Source organism: Melopsittacus undulatus, chromosome 6 (genome assembly GCF_012275295.1).
Source record: "Melopsittacus undulatus isolate bMelUnd1 chromosome 6, bMelUnd1.mat.Z, whole genome shotgun sequence".
Taxonomy (NCBI): Eukaryota; Metazoa; Chordata; class Aves; order Psittaciformes; family Psittaculidae; genus Melopsittacus; species Melopsittacus undulatus.
This window is the reverse complement of record NC_047532.1, coordinates 75526586-75550317: the sequence shown is the minus strand read 5'-3', so window position 1 is coordinate 75550317 and position 23732 is coordinate 75526586. Positions and strand designations below refer to the sequence as shown.

Sequence of the window (23732 nt, the reverse complement as noted above, 5' to 3'; positions counted from 1 at the left end):
GGCTGTGAATTTGGAGCTGATGGCATCATGCAGGAGTGTTTTCAGGCCACTATTTTTGGGAAGGTTTTTTGTCATTTTTTTCATTTTCCATTTCATTTTTCCTTTTTTGTTGTTGTTGTTTGGGTGGTTTTTCATTTGTTTTTTCCTTTTTTTTGTTGTTTGGGTGTTTTTTCCTTCCTTGCCTCTCCCCCACTCTGTGGTTCTGCTGCTAATTTTGAGAGCAATGTGAAGGGATAACTAAGGCAGCTTTTGGGTATAGCTGCCAAGATAAATGTTCTCCTTGGTTTGCTCATTAAAGCAAACAATGCTCCTGGGTATCTGCAGGGTGTCTGGGTGAGGGAGAGGCAGGTGCTGCAGACAAGCTTTGTGTGAAAGGCACGTTGGTCTTGGGGACACAGAGCAGGAGATGCTGACTTGGAGCCCTGAGGTCCCCTCTGTCCCACGTGGGCTGTGGGTGCTGATGAGGAAGACAAGCGAGACTTGCTCCCCTTTTGACACGTTACTATTACAGCTGAGCAGGTTGAGCAACTGGTGGTTTTTTTCTTAGGAGCTCTACTATTCCTCTTGCAGTGTCACATCGTGGGGAAACAAGGTGTAAATAGGAAAGGAAGCATAAATGTGCTCTTAAACTTCTCCTTGCACAAGGCAAAGCTGCAGCAGACGTCACCATCAGTGGATACCGAGGCACAGAGGTGCACAGTTCCCAAAATCCCCTCCTAAATATGCTCCTTTGTGCAAGGCTTTGGAGGCCCAAATGTGTGGTTGAACCAGATGCTTTTGAAATTATTCATGTGTTAGCACTGGGCCAGAAAATTGGTTAAAGGCGTAGTTAATTCCAAAACACTTTCATTGGAATATTTGGGGTGGGGAAGCAAACCAAGAGCCTCCAAGTGATGATCTGCTTCATAGCGAGCCGAGTGTCTGGACCAGTGTGTGCCAAGATGATGCTCTTGCACAACACCGAGGGAAGGAAGAAGTGATGCAAGGAAGGTTGTGTTGGTCCCAGAAATGGATGACACTTGTCTAAATGGGCGGCTCACCTGGAGCATCCCACAGCCCCTTCAGTCAGCTCTGGAGTTTGCTTCGGAAGTCTGGAAATCCATGTCACTGAGAAGTTATCCCTTTGGTCTTCCTTATCCAGTATCCCCTTATTTTCATTTTTGTATTTGTTTTTGCAAAGGAAACAGTATAAATCAAAAGTAATTTCACCACTATTTATTTTCAAATTGCTGGATTTGCATGGAGGGTTTGGTGGCTGTGCTGCTGGCATGGCAACGCTGCCGTTGTGCAGGCTGGGAAGATAAGCAAGGCTGAGCTATCAGTGGTGTTATAAATAGTTATTAAAGCTGACAGGTTTCTAAATGCTGTTATTAACTTTCTTAATGTTAACATGAGGGTAGAGTGAGGGAACAGAATGTGGCTCTGGCTCTCTGGCAGCTGGTGGGAGCTCCCTGCAGGACCATCCATGGTTGGAGCTCTGTCATCCTTCCTCAGCTATTCCTTGCCTTAGGAAGAAGTGGGGAAAAAGAAACCGGTTGCTTCTCTAAGCTTGCAAAGATAGGTTTTCTTTGAGTTTTGGTGGCTTTGTGGTAGGCTGTTAACAAGGCATTTCACTTGATGGCTGTGTATATTAGTGGCAGAGTTTCTAACATATGTATGAATCCAGATGCAATTGCCAAGGGGTTGGAAAAGGCTAAGGATGTAAGGCAAAGCATTTCCCTTGCGGGAGACTGTGCCATGGGATGGGTGTGACAAGGTACCAACAAAAAACAGATTTTACTGTACCAGGAGTATCTTATGTTTAAAAGAGTAAGCTGGTACCTTCACCAGTCAGTGTGAGCTGCAGGGGTGTTGTGGTTTAAATGCAGCAGAATGTAAACCCAGCAGGCTGAGATAAGAATAGTTTAGCAGCTAGAGTACAATATGATACTACTAATAATAATGATAAGGGGAAATAACAAGGGGAAAGAATGTAAAACTAAAAGGAGAAAGGGAAAACAAACACTGACCAGCAGTGATGCCCAATCCAACTGCTCAGCACCTGCTGACCGATACATAGCCTGACCTGAGCAGCAATCAGTCCTTTCCAGGTAACTCCCTCCACTTTATATCTTGGGCATGACTTGCTGTGATATGGAATATCCCTTTGGATAGTGTGGGTCAGGTGTCCTGTCTCTGCTCTCTGCTGGCTTCTTGTGCCCCCCCTCACTGGCAGAGCATGAGAGACTGAACAGTCCTTGCTCAAAGTAAGTGCTACCAAGCAGCAGTTAAACCATAAGTGTGTTACCAGCATCATTCCCAGACTAGAACCAAAGCACAGCACTGCACCAGTTATTAGGAAGAGAATTACCTATCCCAGCTGAGACCAGGACAGGGAATATCTCAATAAATATGGTGTGAAACATTTAAATCAAACCCAGAATTGTTTGCTTTTCACTTAATTCTTGTGGATTGTGTGCAAATCTGTATTTTTAAGGAGCAAGTTTGATACGAATGTGAAGATTGGTGCCAGAACACATCTGTTAGCAGCTTTTAATCTTCACGTTTGACAAAGCATAGAGATCTGGACAAATTGTAATTTACATGATGAAACCACAGGGTGATGGATTGCTGCAGCAGCGTGGAACGCCAGGCAGAGGAGATAAATTTCTCAAGATAAAAGGAAAGGGTTGGAGTGCATTTACTCCTATTAGAAGGTTTTACAGGGTCTGTGCACTGCAGTGTAGTACTACCTGGGCTCAAATCTACCAGGGTAAATCCTCTTCAGCAAATAAAGCTTTCTTTGGGACTGTGCATTATTAGAAAGGAGATTATTTGGTTTTGAGGGTCATTCTAGAGTAGAGTTTGAATGGACTCGAGTTGCTTCCAAGATAAACACGACCCCAGAACAAAGCGTATCTGGGTTTACTGTTACACACAATGGTGTGTTAAGAGCTTGCACCTGGTGTGGCAGAGGGAACATGAAAAGCTTGTGAAGAATTGCCAGTGCAACATATGGCACATCCCACTGACAGATCCAGAGCTGCTCCGGACTGGGTCCGGGCCCCTTGCCAGGGCTAGGGTTCTCATTGCAGTGATACACAGCAGTGAAGCATTTATCACTATTGTAATGGGGTGTAATTGCTCTTAATCTTCCCCAAAACTCTCTCTTGGGGGTGGTCTTGCCTTGCACCTTCCTGTTGCTTCCTGACACCATCAAATGCCAGAGCTGCACTGATGGATTTCCCTTTTGTCCCTTTTTCCTCTTAACCTGCAACTATTGCAAACAGCTTCCCTGTGGGTTGCATCCATCAGTAGTGAGCGCTCGGTTTGGTCACTGCTGACTGGGGTTTGTCTTCTGCCATGACTCTCTACTCAGCTCTGTGTAGGGCAGCAGAGGCACAAACCTGCATGGGGAAGGAAGCCAAAGCCCATTTGCTTTTAAAATCATCCAGGGTCTTTGTTCAAAGGATCTAATCCAAGTGACCATCCCATGTCGTCCACTGTGGAATGTGGGAAAGTGGCTTCAGTTTCCACTGCATCTGTTGGGATTCATAAAGATCAACCCCTATGAAATATCAAAGGGGGGGGATGCTGCAGGATTGCAGCCACTCGGCACTGATGGGGCGAGCTTGGAACCTAAGCTGGGAAGGGTCCTCCCGGGTCACTGCTGTGCAGCAATCACTTTCCATAGGGCTGCAGCTTTCCATGATAGAGTTAGGGAAGTCTCCTGTTTCTTGTCCCATTTCAAACTGCTCTGGCACCTGCTGGTGTTATCAGCATTTTCTGAACTTCCTTCCCAAAGGGGATGTGGAGCAGCAGTGCTGGAATAGCTGGGATCCGCTCATAGCCATAAGGACTAGGCGTGGAGGTCCTGGCACCTTCCACCAAGTGCCAGAAGAAGGGGTTTTTATCAGAGAAACGACTAAGCTACTAAACTGGGGCATCCTTGCGAGCTCTGTCTCTGGGTGGAATATGTTATTTGGTTCCCTCTTCCCCCTGTAACTTTTTTGTTATGCAAGGACTGCACCATCTGGATGGCAGATGATATCTTTACATTTGTCTGTTTTCAGTTTTCCAACTATAAATCATCTGATTTAGCTGATTTCTGTTGCTTAAGCTCTTCCCAGTGTTTGAACTAAGCTGAGCTTTAAAGCTATCCTGCCCCAATAGGGAGCTTTCTGCTGGGGCTCCTGATCCTGCTGAGCCTTCCAAATATATATATACATATATATATATACACACACAGAGATAGGCACACACACACATATATATGTATGCTCTGAAGCATCTGAGTCAGACTCCACCATCACCACATAGAGCTTCCTACATTGAGTCTCCTTTTGCACCATTCAGTCCTGTTGTCCTCTCTGCCATGAAGTTGATTTCCAGTCCTCCAGCAGATGAGATGTGGAGACCATCCGCATCTCCATCTGTTTGGATTGAATAACTTCTCCCTTCCTTAGAGCTGTGTGCGTGTCTCCTCCTTCAGCACAGTCTTGGATCATAACCTATTTACGGCACTCTCCATAAATGCCTTACAAGAAGTCTTGAACACATTGCTTTAAACTCCAGGGACCGCTTCTATTTTGTCAGTGTATCTCTGATTGCATCTTAATTTTCCATTTCATGTGTGACTAATTAACACTTAAACTTGCTCTTTGGGGAGCTTCTCTCTTCGGTGCTTTAGACGGACCCACCACGTGGCCGGCACTGGTACGTGATGCTGGAGCTCTAATGCTCCTCAGACCGGCTGGCTGGAAATGGTTTCAATGAATGTTTTGAAGCTGGGCCAGAGAGTGAATCAAACATGAATGACCATGAGTCACATTGGAAAATAGCCCTGTGGAAGGCTCAGGGGGTGACGTTCCTGTTGCAGATAGCTCTGCTTGCATGCTCGGTGATTGCACATGGGCTTCGAGGGTCCTCCTGGCTTATCCTCATCTGTCTGTAGCTGCCACCTCTGTTGGGTGTGGGGAATGGTGTTACTTAGCATGATGAGTGCTGAGTGTAAATGAACCTGGGTATGTGTCATGTAAATGCTGTGTTGTGGGAGCAGGATGTAAGATAAAGGAGCTGGTCTCTCTGCTGGAAAGCCCTGCTGGGCAATTGTCTGAGCAGAGCCAAGCCGAAGCGCCAAGGAGAAGGCAGCCACACTGGGTGGTTTTAGTGCAGGGATAGAGGTAAGCACCCCATCTCGGCTGGTTTGTCCCCAAGAAATACCAGCATCATTGTGTTCAGTGTGTGTTTGCAGCAGAACTTGGATCATGCAGCCTTGCATTGTGCCTTTTGGGTTGGTCACGTTTTACTGCTTCCCTGAGCTCGAGCACTGCATGCCCCCTTGGGGTGCCTGTCCTTGTACAGGTCCCACAAGGCACAAGGTGCATTGCAGTGTATCTGCAAACCCATTGTCTGCTCCCCAGATCTCTGGACCACATAAATGGGGAGCTCTGACTGGAGGGTGGTGGCCGACCCCATTGCATCTCCTCTGCACAGATCTTTTCCATCCTACCCTGGGGTAGATGCATGGGGTTTTTTGCTGTATTGACCAAGGACTAATTCTGTTTTTTTCCCCTTTCTGTCTCATACAGGTGAACCCCACACCGCAGGGGACACAAGCACTGTTAAAAATGATGTACTGCCCATACTGCCGAGGTCTGGTGTCGGTGAAACCCTGCTACAACTACTGCTTTAATGTCATGAGGGGCTGCTTGGCCAACCAGGGCGACTTGGACGCTGAGTGGAATATCTTTATGGGTAAGGCAATACGGGTTAGAACTTCATGTGAGTGAGTGCTGATGCCATGTTCCTCCCCTGAATGGCTTTTGTGGGTGCCTGTGCTGAGCTATAGTGAGTTTTTTAGGTGTCTGTCATGGTTATCTCTTCCTTCCACACCTCTGTGTGTGTTTTGCTTCCACACCTTTTGCTGTTCATGTTCATTTTCTAGAGTCACGGATTGGTTTGTGTTGGAAGGGACCTCAAAGCTCCTCCAGCTTCAACCACTGCCACAGGCAGGGACACCTTCCACTGCAGCAGCTGCTTCAAGCCCCTGTGTCCAACCTGGCCTTGAACACTGCCAGGGATAGGGCAGCCACAGCTTCTCTGGGCACCCTGTGCCAGCGCCTCAGCACCCTCACAATAAAGAATTTTTTTATTAGGATATATAGGATATAATATTAGGATATTATTTTCCTAATATCTAAGGGAAAAGTACGTAGAATCAAGTACATAGAGCCATTCCTAAATAAATGAGACTTCTCTTGTGCCAGTGATCTCTGTTGCAGCAAACTTTAGAAAGACGGAGCTGCCATGTGCTTGTAGTCTTGGAGTATCTCTTCTTGCTTGGCCAAGCCTGTGTGCAAGCTGTTTTTTCCATACTGCTCCCTATACATTCCTGTCACCATCAGCTGTCCTTCCTGAAGCCAGTTTTCTTGCTCAGCAGCCTGCAGTCTCCCCACCATCCGGGGGGAGCTTTGGGAAAAGCTGTAGGCCTGTGTTTTACATTAACCCATTGAATGGGACATGTGCCTGAATCTGGTTTTTACACAGCTCATTGGTGTTTGGCCACCATCCTTTTGAATGCTGGTTTACGTGATGCTGTGTGAGTGCTTTTGCCATCTTCTTCCTCCTCTTTGTTAATTCTGTGCTTAAAAATGGTATTATTCAATATACGAAATCCAGACTGAAATGTTAAATTCTACCTTGGGTCAAGAAGCGATGATGCATCACGTCTTGGGGCACAGGCAATAGATAACCTTAAATGTTTTCATTTGGGCTCCTTTTCCAGGAGGCTTGATTTATCTGTGAACGGGCATCCTTTGGGAGCACTCACTTCACTTCAGTTAATATGTGATCAAGTGCACATGTGAAGTGTCTGCTGCTACTGACAAGGCTGTGGTACTCTTCCCATCCCGCTCATGGCAAAAAGAGACTGTTAGAAAGAAAAGATTTCCCTTTCATTGAGCTGGGAGATTAAAAAGAAGGTAAATTGCTGACAATTGGCATTTCAGGCTAGATTTAAATCTTAGAACTTGTTTTGCACGCTGGCTTTTCACTTTGCCTGCGCCAACTGGATGTGTGCAGGGTATTATTTTCAGAAGGCCTTTTTTTGCCTGTGCATTCCATGTAGCGAGTTCAACGTGACACTACATTGGGTTTCCAAGTCATTCTCTGGGAGGCTGACACCCCCCTCCATTCCTCCCAGCCCTCTTTCTCATGAGAATATTAAGCATTTCAGCTACAATTGTTGCTTAAATAGCTCAAAGCCAGGAGACTTGCAGACATGTAGTCCAAGTAGAAAAGAGGAATCCCATGAAAGGGAAGGGCATAATGCCAGAAACCAGACAAAAGCACAAGCAGCTAATTGCTGTAGGTGGTATGCAGCTAAAAATGAACCTCGGGGGAAGCCAGTGAGCCCTGTCACACGAGACTGATCAGCGACTGCATGCAATAATTAAGATTATTAAACAAGACAATATAAATTACCGTGATTCCAGGTTGGAAGCAAAGCTTTCTTCTAGCAGGGCTTCCTCCCCAAGGGAGGAATTCCCTGTGGGAATGATGGTATGGGAGTATGGTATTAAGCTTCGTTATATTTACTGGGAGTATCTGCTTGGTTCTTGCACTCTGGGTTGGTTCTTGCAGTGCACTAAAACCTTGAGGTGCGTTATCTTTAATAACTGACCAGGTCCTGGTTGTGCTCCAGATTTTGGATTCTATCTCAATTTGCCACTTGAGCAAGTAAAAGTAAATAGATCAGGTGTTTGGGGCAGGGCATGTGTCGCACATCTCCTATGTATAGGGGTTGGGGGGTTTAAATGAATCAATAAATAAAGCAATACCCAAAATGACCCTTCCAAACTCACCCCACAGCTAACAAAACCCCACTCCACCTGCATGGCCTCTGTGGGTTTAAGTGCTAAATGATGGCTGTGATTTATTGTGTGTCAAACACAGCTTTTGAATATAGCAACATAATTTAAAGATAGTTAAATGGGAGAACTTGGAACACATGCTGCAAATACATGTGAATGGATGCACATGTGTATGAAATGCTCACGTGTGTGTTAGTGAGTCTGTATGTGAGTCATTTATGTAAAGCTTTTCCAAACTCGGATGTAAAGTTTGTGGGGTTTTTTTGAGACAAGAAGACTTTTAATTCCTTATTTCTGGAAAGTGCCATTTAAAGTTATGGTGTAGGAAATAATGAGGGAATTGTACTCTTTTTCTCCCATTTAGCTATTTGAATTATTTCACCCTCTATTCCTGACACAATTACCCCAATTAGACAGGGGTATACTTTGTTTCAAACAAGCTGTTGCAGGGGCTGGAGCTCTCCTGAATGAACAGTGTTAATCTCCAGTGCCTTTTCATCATTTTTATTCTTAAATGTATTTCCCCCCCTCCAAGGTTTATTCTGCTCAGAGATGTCAGATCCAGGCTCTATATATACATATCTGGAGTGCGACTTTGTGTGCAAAGCATTTTTTTCCCCTTTAAGAAAAGATTGTTGTTAATGAATGGTCAAGGTCTTCCCCCTCCTTCCCTCCCCTTTTAAATCAGATCTTGGGGTTAAGACTGAAAACTGCCTTTTGTTCTTCAAGTCAGACAGTGAGGCTGAAGATGTGGGTTTCTGATTATTGGGGGCACAATGCAAAAGAATTGCTTGCCTTCATGAGAGCGAAGTGCTTTGTTGCCAAGGATTGTCTCAATGCCAGTAGCAAGGACAAATGTATGCAGGAGGAAAAGGGTCTTTAAGGGATGGTGCTATGTGGTGTGGGTTGGAGGGCGGGGGGTGGGGGGGGGCTTCCTTCCCTAAATCCACTTCCATCTCCCCATCACAGGGAGGAAACACTCTTTGTCATGCTGTGTGTTGGTAATAAATGGCCTGGGTACATTTTTCACTCTGATGGACTTTCCTTTTTGTGAAGCTCCTCACTATGGCTTATAAATATCAATTATTTTGCACCAGAGCTCGGGCAAAAATCATTGCTATTTATAAAGAACTCCTCTCTCCCAGTAATGGGAAAATCACTCTAGGAGGTGAGTTGCACGGAAGCTTCATTTCTGGTGTTGGTGCAGCGTGCCTCCTCTCTTGTGTGCTGTGATGCCAGCGTTATCCTGAGCCCCAGCCAACCTCATGAATGTCAGACGTGGCTGCTGGGGGGGGATTCACTGCTTACCATGACTGTGGTGGGGACACCAGCCAGCTCCTGGTGGGAGGTAGGAGCCTGCAGGATGCCTTCAAAATCAAAGCTATGGATGAGGTGGACCCCCCCCCCTTCCCTTTTTTCTTTCCCCTCCTTTCTTTCTAATGGAAGTTTATTTCCTTTAGCCCTCCTTGCCAGTATCAATCCCTGCTCCAATTATTACTCTCCTTATCTTTCCTCGGCAGCTTTGGCAGCTCTGCTGGAGGCCGAATGCATTTTCTCTATGGGCAGTCAAAGCGGAGGCTGCATTCCTGGGCTGTGATACACGGAACGCCATGGCACCCCTGCTAACAAAGGGCCCAATTCGCTCTACATTCCCATGGTCTTGTGGATGGCCTGCCCGGCTCAAAGTTTACAAAGATGCCAAACAGCCAGAAGAATTGGGGTTTATGTTTCCTTTCAGGCTTTCACAAACACTTTATTGATCTGCGGCCTTTCCTGGCCGCTCAGAGAATGAAGGAGTGACAAAATGGAATGATTTTTGGGTAGGGTTTTCCTGTTTCGGTTGAAACTCTGCATTTTGTGTGGTTTATTCTCTGTCTCCTCATAATATTTTTATTTGAAATGAGCAGCTTCCTCCAAGCCGGGCCGGGATGTTCTTTATGCGCGTGAAAACCCCCAAAAGCATTGACAATGATGAACACATTTAAGTTGTGCTCCACTTGTTTACAAAAAGTCTCCATTTGGTAGCACATCAAAAGCATTTTTCTCCCCTCCAGCACAATGGTATATTCATGCTAGCAGTCATTACTCAGAGATTTGAAGCATCACTTTATTGGAGCCCACCACAATACAGTCTAAGACTCTTTGTTTCGTTTGTTATTACCTTCTTTCCCTCCCCCCCCTTCTTCTTCTTAATGCATTTAGTTCAGACCTGTTTGTAGTCCCTGATGGCTAAATTCTAGCCATGCCCTGCAGCAGCTCTGTCATTGATGCTGGTGGTGTGTGCCTGTGGGATGAGGAGGCTTCCTGGGGGCTCCAGCTCCTCCTAAGCACCTTGGGGTTTAGGATGGGGTTGATCAACTGGTAGACCTTTAACCGACAGCCAGCAAATCTTCACAATATTGAGTTGGGTTGTCTTTAAAAAGTGGATTTACAGGCTAGGAAGGTATCTGCAGTTTAGGGGGTTTGAGTAATATTAATAATAATTGTCATTATTATCATCATTACCATTATTACTGTTACTATTTTAAATGCAAAAGTAGTTTAATTGTCTATTTGTCATCAGTTTATGGCTTTTTTTTTAGCGTAGTTTAGCCTGACTTGTGCACTAAGACAGAGCTATTACTAAATTGTTCAGTATATGGAATATCTTTGTGGGGCTTTAAGAGGGAGCCAGAGCCCACAGCAGTTTTCTGCTTATTGAAAGTACCTTCTGCACTTGGAGGATAAACATCATGAGAAAAACTTTGCAAGAGAAATTAACAGAAATGGGAAACATGCGTTTCTCCTTAATGGAAGGGAACAGGAGTGGGGAGGAGCTCCTCAGGAAAGGGTTTCTTCAGGGCCAGAGTGAAGAAACAGGCTGTGCCCTGGCCTCTTACATCGCACAGCCTAGGAAAAAATGAAGAATTAAAAGCAACTGGGAAATGATGAGTTTATGCAGAGCATCATGAAGTGATGCAGGAGAGGAGACGAGCAAACAGGGTGCTTTGGGGTGGAGGGACCGTAGTGAAAACTGATGTGAAATAAAGGTTGCGATGGGCAAGAAGAGGGGAGTGCTTAGCAGGAGGTGTGTACCTGGAGGCACCTTCTAGAGGAGAACCAGAGAGAGGGCTTAAATGCAATACAGAGCGAAAACCTTAATGCCAATAATAATTTCCCAGAGGAAGTAGTGGATGTTCAGTAGCTGCTGTGTTTAATGATGTATTTGATGAGGACGTGCATGTCGGCACGGGAGGAATGACCTAGTGTTGGCTGGGGGACTTTTCCATCTCTCCTTGCCCAGAGGTGTGCCAAAGACATCATTAGTGCACAGTGAGATGTGTATATATAGATATATATGTGTGTGTGTGTGTATGTATATATATGTATAGAAACAGCACTTACCCTGGTCTCATGCAGTCTCCCTCTTGCAAATTGTCTATGCAATTCCTTGGCTTCCCTAGGCATGGCAAACCTGTAGCTTTCCATCAGGGCGAGCTGGTAATGATGATCATCTTGAGCCCTTTCCCATTGGTGTCCTGCATTCAGGAGCACCATGAGGAAGCCGGTGGCTTTGAAAGCAGTCTTGAAAAACAAATGACACAAGGCATCGTTTAATAACCGAGGATGGAGAGGAGGGTGTTAGTAATGCTTGTTCTAATGGGAGGAGCTGATTACAGGCTGCCTATTGGCAGGCTGCGATGGTTCTCTCTCCTTTAACATGGCTTTTGATGTATATGAGCCTGTAGCTCTGGACTGGCAGCCTGGAAGTGCCTAGTGATGGCTCTGGGAATGTTTCCTGGAGATGTGTGCCGGTCAGAAGCAACGTTGTGGTGGTGAACATCTGTGTGCTCCATCTGTTGTCCTTGTTACCTGTTAGTCTTGAAGCTCCTCTGTTAAAATCCCACATTTCTCTCTTTGTGTTAGATTCGATGCTGCTGGTAGCAGAGAGGCTGGAGGGTCCCTTCAATATTGAGGCAGTCATGGACCCCATTGATGTGAAGATTTCAGATGCAATCATGAACATGCAGGAGAACAGCATGCAGGTGTCTCAGAAGGTAAATGGGCCAAGGGGACACTTTGGTTTATTTATCCAACGTGTTTTATTTCCCTGCTCTCATCAATGGGTTATTTCTTTAATGCCCTTTCAAGTATATATAAAGCTGATGTATTATTTGGGGCAGGGTCCGGGTGGGAGCCTGCAGAAGGGAGGCTCTTGTGACCTCCCATCTCATAAACCCCTTTCCTTCTCTCGTGTAGGTTTTCCAGGGATGCGGCCAGCCAAAACCTCTTGCCCAGGGCCGGGCTGCACGCTCCGCCTCCGAAAACGGTTTCACTCCTCGCTTCAGGCCCTACAACCCGGAGGAGAGGCCAACGACAGCCGCCGGCACGAGCTTGGACCGGCTGGTGAGTGCCTGGTCCTGCTTCGCACCCCTGTACCGCAGCGTGTAATTTTCCACTTGTAATTTATAGGGTTTCTTAATATTCCTTGGCTCTGTCAGGCTCTCGGAGGGGTGTAATCTGCCCGTGGCTCTGGATGTGAATTACCTCAACGCTTCTATGTCAGAAAAGTGCCTGTTTTAAAGGCTTGGCTTATGAGTAATGTGTGAGGAGCGGTGTTTAATTTTGTATTAAAGAAGTAAATCAACCATCAAAACACGCAGCCTGAAGATCTGGCCTATACACGTCTGTTGTGATAAAAAATACCTTTCCAGCTTCACTTTTAATGAGCATTTGGTATTCTGGATTATGTCCTGTGTTTTGTTTTTTTTTTTATTTAATAGGTTACTGATGTGAAAGAGAAGCTGAAGCAAGCCAAAAAGTTTTGGTCATCTCTCCCTGGCAACATTTGCAACGATGAAAAGATGTCTGTAGGCACTGTCAATGAGAATGAGTGCTGGAACGGGAGCGCCAAGAGCAGGTTTGGCGATGCTGCTGCCCCTGCTTAACTCTCTCCCTGTCACCCCAGCCTTTCCCCAAGTGCTCTTCTCCTACAGGAGTGCTCACAGCTCCCCTGAGTCAGGCTGCTGCTGTTATCCCTTCTTTTTCTTGTGGATGAGAGAGCTTGAGCACCAAGCTAAAGGGTTGTCCAAGCTCTGCATGGTGGTTTATTTGAAAAGAGAGAGCTGAGTATAGATACCCAGACATGGCATCTCCTCTTGGACTTAGACCTCCGTCTTAGTGGTTGCTCATGGGTTTGGGGAGGTGATTTATACAAAGTCCTGTATCACAGCTGCACAGTGGGGATGCTCATGTTGTTGCCCAGTTGAGCAAGGGGAGATGGAGGCTAGGCAGATGTCCTCTCTTCTGCTGCACAGATCAGTGGCATGGGAGAGGCAGTGGTTTCCATGCACACTTTTTATGGAAAATAGTTACAAACCTTAGAGGGTTTTTTTTCTTGTAAGGAAGAAATTGCCAACACATGAATAAGCCAAAGGTTTTCTGTCATATGGTTTATGTAACTGTTTGAGTTTGGAAATAGAAGTGGGTTTTTTTCTGTTTGCTTTCTGAGGAAATAAGCAATATCCAAGATGTTCCATTAAAACAAAAAAAAAACCAACAAATCAGTCATCCAGGCTGTTCCATCGGTTTTTGTAAGTAATAGCAGGTTTTACCCCTGGTAGTTTGGGGCACAGGACTGAGCCATCCCACATCCACTTTGCACTGTTTTGTGGGTGCCTGAAGTTGCTTTGCTTGGCCAGGGTGATGGTTTGGGTGTCTGCAACAAGAAATGAATGGCTCTGCCCCCCCTCGAGGGCTTGTTCAGCACCTTGTACAGGGCTTTTCACAGCAGATCTCCCCAGTGTGCATACAAAGCTGGCCCCAGGAGGGAGGGGAGATGGAGACTTGGCAGCACAGGGCAAGGACCCAGAGAAGAGGCTGGACATCCTATGTGGGTTATGCAGGATGTTTTGCTTTGCTGTTACCATTTTCTCTGTGGCTCCAGTAAGCTCAAAGTTCAATTGTCTTCCATGCTCTGGTTTCTCTTTTGGCTCTCTGACTACTTTGAGACATACTATTGATCACAAATAATAACAAAACCACCACCATTGCTAATAATAGTAATAAACAACCTTTCCATATACAGGACAGTGTTTGAGCCCTTTGGGTGTATACTTGTATCTCACTGCCTGGTCTCCAGGATCTGAGTAGTTCTAAAGGCTTTTCTCACCCATGGTACTGCTATTGGCATCATAACTAAGAAATGTTTTCTTCTCTTAAATGATTTTTCTTGCAAGTCAGGTAATTGAAGGAAGGAAAAACAGTGTCATATCCCTGCTCAATAAGATGGAATACCCATTTCAGGAGACTTATTCTGTTGGGTTTAGTTGCTCAGTTTCTCTTTGAAGAGAGGGCCATATGTGCGATCAGACCCAAGCACACACTCCTTAGACCAGCAGCTCAGCTCTTCTCTGCTGTAGTTACGTTACCTTCAACATCACCAATGTTTCTCCGCTGGGGTTATTAGGGAAATTGTATCTCATGTCTGCGTGGTGAGGAGTACACATTTAATACCCCAGCTTGGTGGTTAAAGTCCATTATGCAAAGCCAGAATGATATTCTTGCCCCTAACAGTCACTGTAGGTTTCTGTAGGATAACTATAGCCTCAAAGGTTGTTTTCCCAAAAGTGTCACCTATGTGAGCACCTCAGCAGCTTGTTTTGCTCTGTGGCCTGCAGCAAACTGATTTATGCTATTGTAAGCCATCATTATTACAAACCCCAGATCTCTTTTCAAGCTGGGGAGAGGATTGTCTTTCCCCTGCCTTTGTGGCACAGGCGATATGAAAACAGTATTTAATTCCATGTTGTTCAGGCTGCAGGGAGCGAAGATGGGGACAGAAACCAGAGAAGGGCTCTGTGAGGATTCTTAGCTCTTTTACCAGCAGGAATGGTTTCTTTGCAGGTATGACTTTGCGGTGACTGGGAACGGCTTAGCAAGTCAAGTGAATAACCCCGAGGTGGAAGTTGATATTACCAAGCCAGACATGGTGATTCGCCGGCAAATCATGGCTCTGCGGGTGATGACCAACAAGCTGAAGAATGCCTATAGTGGGAATGATGTCGACTTCATTGACATAAGTATGTTTGCTCTTGTTTGCCTTTTGCTTTTCCTTGTTTTCCCTTTTTATGTGGATTTCAGGCTGACATGGGGTAGCTGCTTAAGCTTCAGCTGTGAGGAAGTGTGTTAGTAAAGAGGGTGGGAACAAGCATCTCAGGCAGGGTGTATGAGGAGAGTTGTTCTCATAGGATTATATCATGGTTTGGATTAGAAGGGACCTTTAAAGATCAGCTAGTCCACCCCCCCTGCAGTAAACGGGGACATAGAATCATAGAACAGTTAAGGTTGGAAAGGACCTTAAGATCATCCAGTTCCAACCCCCCTGCCATGGGCAGGGACACCTCACACTAAACCATATCACCCAAGGCTTCATCCAACCTGGTCTTGAACACTGCCAGGGATGGAGCATTCAGAGCTTCCCTGGGCAACCCATTCCAGTGCCTCACCACCCTAACAGTAAAGACCTTCTTCCTTATATCCAATCTAAACTTTGCCTATTTAAGTTTGAACCCATTACCCCTTGTCCTGTCCTCATCTTTAGCTAGATCAGCTTGCTCTAAGCCCCATCCAACCTGGCCTTGAATATTACTAGTGTTGGGATGGGGTGTCTATCATCTCTCTGGGCACCCTGTGCCAGCGCCTCAGCACCCTCCCAGGGAAGAGCTTCTGCCTAAGAGCTCATCTCAGTCTCCCCTGTTCTGGCAGCTTAAAGCCATTGGCCTGTCCCTACAGGCCCTTGTCCCAGGCCCCTCTCCAGCTTTCCTGCAGCCACTTTAGGCACTGGAGCTGCTTTCAGGTCTCCCCTTAGGGATCCTTCTCCAGATCATCAAGTCCAACTTGCTCCCCTTTCCCCACCCCTATCCGAAGCCTTGCGCTGCCCCGCAGAGGAGGCTAACACATGTGTTTGTGCCCACAGGTGAGGAGAGCAGCGGGGAGGAGAGCGGCAGCGGCTGCGAGCTCCAGCAGTGCTCCTCAGAGTTCGAGTTCAACGCCACCGAAGTCACTGGGAACTCCAACAAGAGCAATAAGAACGCGAACACTTCTGCCGCTGCCCGGGGCAGTCTATCACAAGCGGCCTTGCTCCTTAGCATTTTCTTCTTGGCTGTGCAAAGACAATGGAGATAATTGTGCAGCATAAGGGTGGGGGGGAAAGACTTTTATTATCAAAGTTAGAAGGCACCTGCTTTCACTTTTATACCATCTAGGGACTTCGCTTTTTAAGTTAATGGACAACAGTGTACAGTTTCTACTATGTTGCCACTGGTTTTAAGATACTGGTTATTTCTTTTTTCCCTTGCTATTCTGGGAATAACAGGAACGGGGGCTACCAGTCTGTCCCGTTCACCAAGAATCCATGTTAGAGGTGGATAACAGAAATGTATATACAAGCCTGTAGTTAGCTCTGCATTTGTGTCTTTATCACTTTTTTCCTTTTTTTTTAAAATTTTATTTTATTTTACCGTATTTCCTACAAAAAAATGAAAGAGCCCTGTGGTCTCCTTGGCCTGTAACAAGTCTGTGTTTCTGAAATGAGAAATATCTGTACAGAAGCAGGTTTTATTTATCATGTTATCTAATGGGGGGAAAGAAAAACAATTGCCCAACAAGCAGAAAGTGTGTTTCATGTAGTTAACTTCCCATTTATTCACACTATGTTAGTTGCCTTATCTGGAAAGAGGTGGAAGTAATTTGTCTTTATTATGCAGTAAAACAAGAGGCGAAGGCAGTGCCCCACTTGCACAGGGCATTAATGCCAGGAGCAGGTTGTACTTGTAAAGAAACAAGAGGTTTGATTTAATTGGAAGAGACTACGGAGAATTCCAGTTCTTCAGACACTGAGAAGAGTTTGTCCCCCAGGATCCTTTCAATTAGCTGTAACTCCTGTAGGTCAGTTCCCGACGTGCATCCCCCTTGGGAATGAGGCATTAAACTTGTTCAGTTGGAAGCATCTTGTCGTCTCGCAGATCCAAATGCCAACACGTGTCTCGTCTGCAAATGTGTTAGGTGAATGCTGGATTCAGTTCTTAGTGTTGGTTTGGTTTGAAGGGGTGAGAAGTGGGAGGGAAGGTGGGGGGTGTTGGATTGGTTGTGCAAGAGTTGTGTCTTTGTCTCCCATGGGGGACAAGAGGGAAGGAGCAGGCGAGCAGTGCCCTGTGGCACTGGTGCAGGCAAATCTGAGTTGGAGCTGGTAGGGCTGAAACTCCTCCTTTTCCATGTAATTGATTTCCTGGGAGTCAACTCCCAGTGACTGCAGCTTTTCGGCATCACCTGAGACACCCTCCTCTCCTTACCTGTGCTTTTGCAGTTGGAACAGTGTTGTGGTGGATGGCAGCAACGCATTGATAAAAGAAATGTATATTTTTAAGACGAGATGAAATAGCTTTTGAAAGAGTTTAGGGAAAACAAGAAAAGGCTTTGGAAAGACTCAAAATCCTTCTGCACATCTCCTCTTGCTTTAGGTAGTCTTTGGGTCTGGCTGGATGCCGGGAGAGCAATCCAGAGAGGGAGGCTTTGCTCTGTTCCACCCTCGTGTTGTAAGGATGATTTTCTATTTTTATATTGAAGCATTATTGTTAGCTCAGGGTCAGCGTTACATTCAACTTTATATTTTCACACCAAATTGCTGCAAAGCTATAAAGGAGGAGTGTTCTTGGCTGGTATAAGCAATGCTGGAGGCTTAATTTTACTAGAAGTAGCCAGTTATTTATTAAAACACGCTGTTAGTAGAGGTAGGGAGATTCTGGCTGGATTATTTTTCTTTAGAAAATAAATCATGGAACCATAAAATTGGGAAAATTCTCAATTTATGTGTGGGAAAAAATGGATTGTAAATAGCGAAGTTGCCTTGCGAGGCATTGGAAAATGTGCTGATGCTTAGAAACTACCTCAGTTCTGAGGAATTTCCTTTCTAGCTTTGAGTGCTGTTACATTGACTTGGTAGAAGTGAATCTGGTTTCCAATATGTAGCTGAAAGAGTTATCCCTATAGACCTTGTTAGATTGTTTTTAATTTAGAGGGTTGAACTCCATCCAGCTGTTTTCTTTCAGCTCAGTTCCCTAACAAAGCGAATTTCTGCATTAAATATTGCTGATGGTTTCCATGACTTTTCCTGATTTGTTTGGTTTCATGGCATTTTCTGATTGCCCTTTAATTAGTTAAATGGTTTGAGCCGTTTGAATTTGGATCCTGAAATAAACAAACCTTAGATGCACTCCCCTTGTAAATACATCACAGTGAGGGCTGCCTGGATAACCCTGCTGGCTTCCACCCAGCTGGCGGGCCAGCAAAGTTAAATGAAGAAAAAGAAAGAAGGGCGAATTAAACTTCTTCAGCACTCAGAGAATGGGGGAACAAAAGTCCTTGTGTTCGGAGGGGCTGAATCTCCAACATCTTCCTTCTTGGCAGAAGTGTTCGTATGTAAGAAAGTTGCTTGTAAATGCTGCTTTGGAGCGGGTTTGCTCAGGAAAATGAACTTGTTTCTGCATTTATACTTATCATTTTACAACTGATTGCTTACTGTCATTCCTTAGTTTGGTACAAGCCACCAAGGCAAGGAGCTGGGGTCAGTTTTTAACCGTGTCCGGTTGACTTTGCTAAGAGCACCGATGATCCTTTGCTATATAAAGGGCAGATTTGTCACCTGGGGCTACAGGAAACGAGAGTAAACATCACTGTAGGATGATCAAAAGTTGTGTTCCTGCTTTGATTCTGTGTTTGTGTGTGAAATCAGCTTGTAAACTAAACCATACGGGTAGGGATGAGGCATGCTGCTGGCTTCGAGGAAGGCATGTGCTACCTTCCATCAAGTATTTCTTGTTTCCCACATAATGATTGATATTATGAGGATGATTTAAAAAAAATTCCTGGGCATAGAATTAATAATTGAAATTAATGGAATTGGGAATGAGCTTAAGGGCTGGAATGAAAAATCCAGCCCTTGAAAGGAGCTGCTTTGCCAGCCCTGTGCCTCTCCTGAACCACTTGTGCTGGATCCCTCCTGCCAACCTGCCTCCAGAGCAGCACCACAGGTAGCAGTGAGGGGGTAAATAGAGCACATCATGGGGCTCCTGTAACCTCATGTTGTGCTGTCTGGGTGGTTGGAACAAATAACCAGGACAACAAGAAGTGTCCTGCACCTCCCTGGCCCAACCAACCCAGCTTTTGTCCTCCTGGGCAGGTTGGTGCATTCATTCTGAAGGTGCAACCTCCTGGTGTCATGAAATGGTTTGGGTTGGAAGGGACCTTAAAGCTCCTCCAGCTCCAACCCCTGCCACAGGCAGGGACACCTTCCACTGCAGCAGCTGCTCCAAGCCCCTGTGTCCTACCTGGCCTTGAACACTGCCAGGGATGGGGCAGCCACAGCTTCTCTGGGCACCCTGTGCCAGCACCTCAGCACCCTCACAGGGAAGAGCTTCTGCCTAAGAGCTCATCTCAGTCTCCCCTTGGGCAGGTTAAAGCCATGAGAGTCCCACAGCAGCTGGTGAAGAAGCAGCCGGGAGGACGAGCCCTGTGCACAGGCTGGGTTAGGGCAGCATCCCTGTGCCAACCCCACTGCTGCCTCCTCAAACAGCCCTTCTCACCCCTGAAAGGACAACACTTTCTTCAGCAAAGAGCTGCCAGCAAATGCCCCTCTGGCAGCAAATGACCTCCGAGAGGACAGTGCCTGGCTCCCACAGGCTGGCTCAGCTGCTGCCCAGAGCCAGGGAATGTCATCTTGCAGTCAAATGGCTTAGCAGGGCTGTGTTTGTTCCACAGCATTTTCTTTCAAGTGGCTGTGGGTGAATGGTGTAAGCTACCTGCAAGCCTGCGCAATAGTGGCATCTTTAGGGCCACCTGAATGTGAGCTCACCCATGTAATGGTTTTCATGTCTTGATAATGCTGTTTCAGGCATTGTGTTCTCTGGGTTTGGTTGGCTCTTTTGTTGCTGCTGCTGTTTGGTTTGTAATCCTCTGCTGTGGTTTGTTTGAGGCCTTGTAACAGTGTAAATTGCCTGGGAAGACGCAGCTCTTTATGGGCTTGCTGTAATTCTGGGTCAAGTGTGCTTAAATTGCTGTAATTTGTATCTAATGGATTACATGGGTTGAGAGCCCTTTGTGTGACTGCTGGTGCGAGGAGGGGCTGCCTGCCCTGGAGGAGGGGAAGGCAGCCTGGGCATGGTCCTTCCTTTTGTCCCTCTCTTGAAGGCATGGACCATCCTTTCCAGTGGTCCCTTGGGCTGTTAGGGAGAGCTGGGCACCTGCCAGGCCCTGGAAGGGCAGGCAGCCATGGGGAACAGTTTCTGGAGGATGCTGATGGCATGTCCTAACATTGTGTTGCCTTCCTCTCTTTATCCTCCATGTGCTGTAAGCTGGGTGCTGGTGGGTAGCTGGTGAAGGTGCTTTTTGTTCTCTTAACCTGCTGTACCTCAACAGCCTTTGCCCTTTTGGGCTTCTTCCAGCCTGTTCATGGCAGCTTGCCCCATGCTCCTCGCTGCCTTTCCCCACATCTTTGCTTTTTTTGGTGGAGCCTGTTGTGTGTATTGCCCCATGTCCCAGCAGTACTTTGGTGGTCTCCCCTGTCATCCATCTCCATTTCACGCCCAACCAGAGACCGCTGCCACTATTAAAATAGGGTTTTTCCTTTAAAAAGCAGCTCTTAGACCTTATGTTGGCAAATCTGCCTCAGGTTTTTAAGCCATTTCAACAGCCAGGTAATGTTTCTGTTTCCCCAGTGGTTGCATAGGAGCTGAGTGGGTGCAGCTTCATTCCCATCATGAAATCTGGGGTGCTTGTGCCCCTCTTTCATGTGTTGTGGTAATACAATCCCTGGAGTAGCTGCTCATCTTCCCATCGTGTCCCACTACATGTGTCATTAATTCATATAATCCTATGCAAATCAATATGCTAAACCCCTCATTAATTGCATAACTGCTTTATACTAATGAGACTTAGAATCCTGGAGAAGTTTGAGGGGATTTGTTTCCCCTCCAAAGGGCTCCACAAGCTATTGTCAGCCCTACAATGGCTGGCCCTTGGCTAGGCTGGTAATTGCCTCGTGACTGTATTTGCATTGACATAATGGTGAGGATGTTAGCAGGAGTTAAGACATCTCCTCTTTTCCTCTGAATAGGAAAGTTCGGGATTAGCAAGGTGGAATGCATTTGGCTGCTGGCAGCGCACTTGTGTAGGGTGGCAGCTCGTCACCTATAACTCGGCTCTTGTCGGAGTTTCCGTTAGAAACCTGCTTTTTATAAGCCCAGCCATAAAGCCCAAGCCTGCTGCAAACTTGGCACAGTAGGATTTGGCCAGGCTTTTATTTTTACTGGTGGGAAGAACTGATGATTATTTTTAGAAGAAATTGTTTCGTCTGTGAAGTTTAATGGGTTGAAATGCTGTTTTGGCATTTGCGAGCCTGCAAAAGCAGCTCTGTTGAAAACCCCATTTAGCATCATCAATAATACACTAATGCTGAGGATCCCCAGGGGCAGGCAACTGAAACAATAGCCGAAATCCTACATTTTTAAAGCTAATTGTGGTACATGTTGAGCCATTTCCCCCACTCCGGTGCCACACACGTACTCGCTGTCTTGTGCAAGATGCAGATCTGAGGATGGTTAAGTCCACGGGAGGCATTTCACTGACGTTAACAGGGGTGCATCTGCGTTTCCAGGGGCTTTTTAATGGAGGCAACATCACAGATACACAGCAACTGTGTTGCTGCAGTAGGAAAACTATTCTGATTTAACCAAAAGCCTTCCTTTATTTCTCTTTTTGTGGCTGTGTTCATCTGCATCCCTATTGGAGCGTCTGTTTGTACCAGAGCTGGTATGTACAGTCCTAAATAAATCTAACCCTGTCTGGCAGGGTTCTGGAGGCAGCTTTCAATGCATGTGTTTTCACACCACCCTCTGATGTTGGGCTGAGTGGCGCTGTTTGCAGATGAGGAGCTGAGCCGGGCATCCTGATGAATGCATGGGATAGTGGAGTAAGTGGAAAAGTGGCTCTCATTTCAACAGTCCTTAATATTTTGTTGTTTGCTCTGAATTTCCCAGGTACTAGAATAGGCCATGCTGCTTTCATGAGGATGCTTCAGGTAGAATGTCTCAGAGAATGAGACAAGGAAATAAACTGGGACAGGATCCAGTGCCTCCATGTCCTGAGGCAAGTGGGGACTCTATCTGGTGTGTGATGGATTTGCTACTTTTGCTTTTCCCATAGGAAAAAAATAACCCAAATTTGGTAAAAAATGAAAATGCGTAATCACTGTTTTTCACTGTGGAGTTCTTTTGGTTGCTTGTGCAGTCAAAACCACTTCAGTGTTCAATGAGGATTTGCTGCTCCAAAGTTGTGGTGGAACTGTCAGGTTTGAGCAGGAGCAGTTGGGGATCAGTGTTGGAGAGCAAAGGGCTCTGGGGTAGCCAGAGGCCAAAAGAGTTCCTATGACAAAGAAGCTGTTGTCTTTGATGGAGGTCTTCTGGAGCCTAGCTGTCTGAAAAGAATGAGCCAGATAAATTAGGTGTGTTCTATTCCCTGTGTTCTGTGCAAAGTAACCCTGACATCTCTTCCTAGTGAAAGAGATTGTCTGTTGTCAGACACCCCTGCTCACTGCTGCCCGCCTGGAGGAAGCCCCTATGGAGGATATGGAGAGAGATGTGCTCTGCCACAGATAAAGGGCAGGAGGAGCTGTCTGGAGCATTGTGCTGACACAGGGATGGGGATGAGCCCCCAGGGAGCTTGTGGTGGAGGGGTGCAAGGGTGGGTGCATGTTTCATTGCCAGCTGGTGGTTAGAAAAGGGGTACAACGTCCCTGCCTGGGAGGTGTGCTGCATCACACTGGGGCAGGCTCGGCATGGGGGAGTTTGTGGCTCATCCAAGAGCTCCCAGCCTAGTGGGGCTGACAGGCAGTGGGTTAGAAATGAGAGGGAGACATGAGATGGGCAGCACTTGAGCTGCATCTCTGCCACCTACTTGATTCTTGTCCTTTCTTTCCCTCTGTTATTTAAAGCACAGTAAGTGGAGGTCTGTCAGCTTCTGTCCTGCGAGGGGCTGGTGCTCGCATCATTTGGCCCATGCTCCCATTCTGGTTTTCTCTATGATGTGGCACAATTCCCATCCAAAGGCAGCAGGGCTGCAGCATGTCCTCTCATTGGCCACCTTTGGAACAGCCAGTGCAGAGGCCCTTACTAACCACGCTGCCAGCAGAGCCATGCTCATCCCTTGAGTGCTTCTTCCTGCCTTGTTTGAACCCTGCTGGGGTGAGAGCTTTTCATTTGCAGCTCGGATGGGAGGGAACTGCAGCTGAGAGCAGAGCAGCCAGGTTTGTCCATGGGTTTTGCACTGCACCCTCAGGTGCTCACAGGAAGCAGAAACTAATTTGAAGCTTCTGGAAAGGAAAAAACCCTCTGTTAAGATTTATAATGTTGCATTGCAAAGGGTGATTTGCTGCTTTCCTCTGTTTCATGCCCTTGCTGCTCACATGCAGAGTGTTAAAGAAGCAGGACCCCCGACTGGGAGGAGTTGCTAAACCTATACAATTGTGAGGTGCATGGAAAGCTTGTGTGAAACCATAATGAAACCTGTGTATTTGTCCTGTCTCAATGGATGGGGGAAGCAACAGATTGCATCCTTTGGTTTTCAAAAGCATTAAAGGGGGGAAAAACCCCATCATCACCTAAACCCCTCCGGCCCCAGTGCCACATGCATGTGGGTTGGGTGAGGCACTGCAGGAGGTTTCCCAGGAGATGCAGGGATGAAGGTTGTGCCGAGGCTGCACATCCTGGGGAGGAGCAGGACTACAACACAGAACTGAGCACAGGAGCAGCCTTGGCCATAATGAACCTAAGCTCCTTACTGTGCAAG

The 23732-nt window shown here is 46.4% G+C and overlaps 1 protein-coding gene across 1 annotated transcript in view; it reads left to right on the top strand.

The window, feature by feature from the left end:
* GPC4 (glypican 4) overlaps positions 1-17994 on the top strand; it is a 65199-nt gene extending 47205 nt beyond the window's left edge. The window contains 6 exon segments of the mRNA XM_034063898.1: positions 5571-5736; positions 11760-11890; positions 12093-12239; positions 12617-12753; positions 14739-14914; positions 15811-17994. Of these exon segments, the coding sequence (XP_033919789.1) occupies positions 5571-5736; positions 11760-11890; positions 12093-12239; positions 12617-12753; positions 14739-14914; positions 15811-16019 (966 nt within the window). The 3' untranslated portion in view covers positions 16020-17994.
* Positions 17995-23732: the final 5738 nt, after the last annotated feature.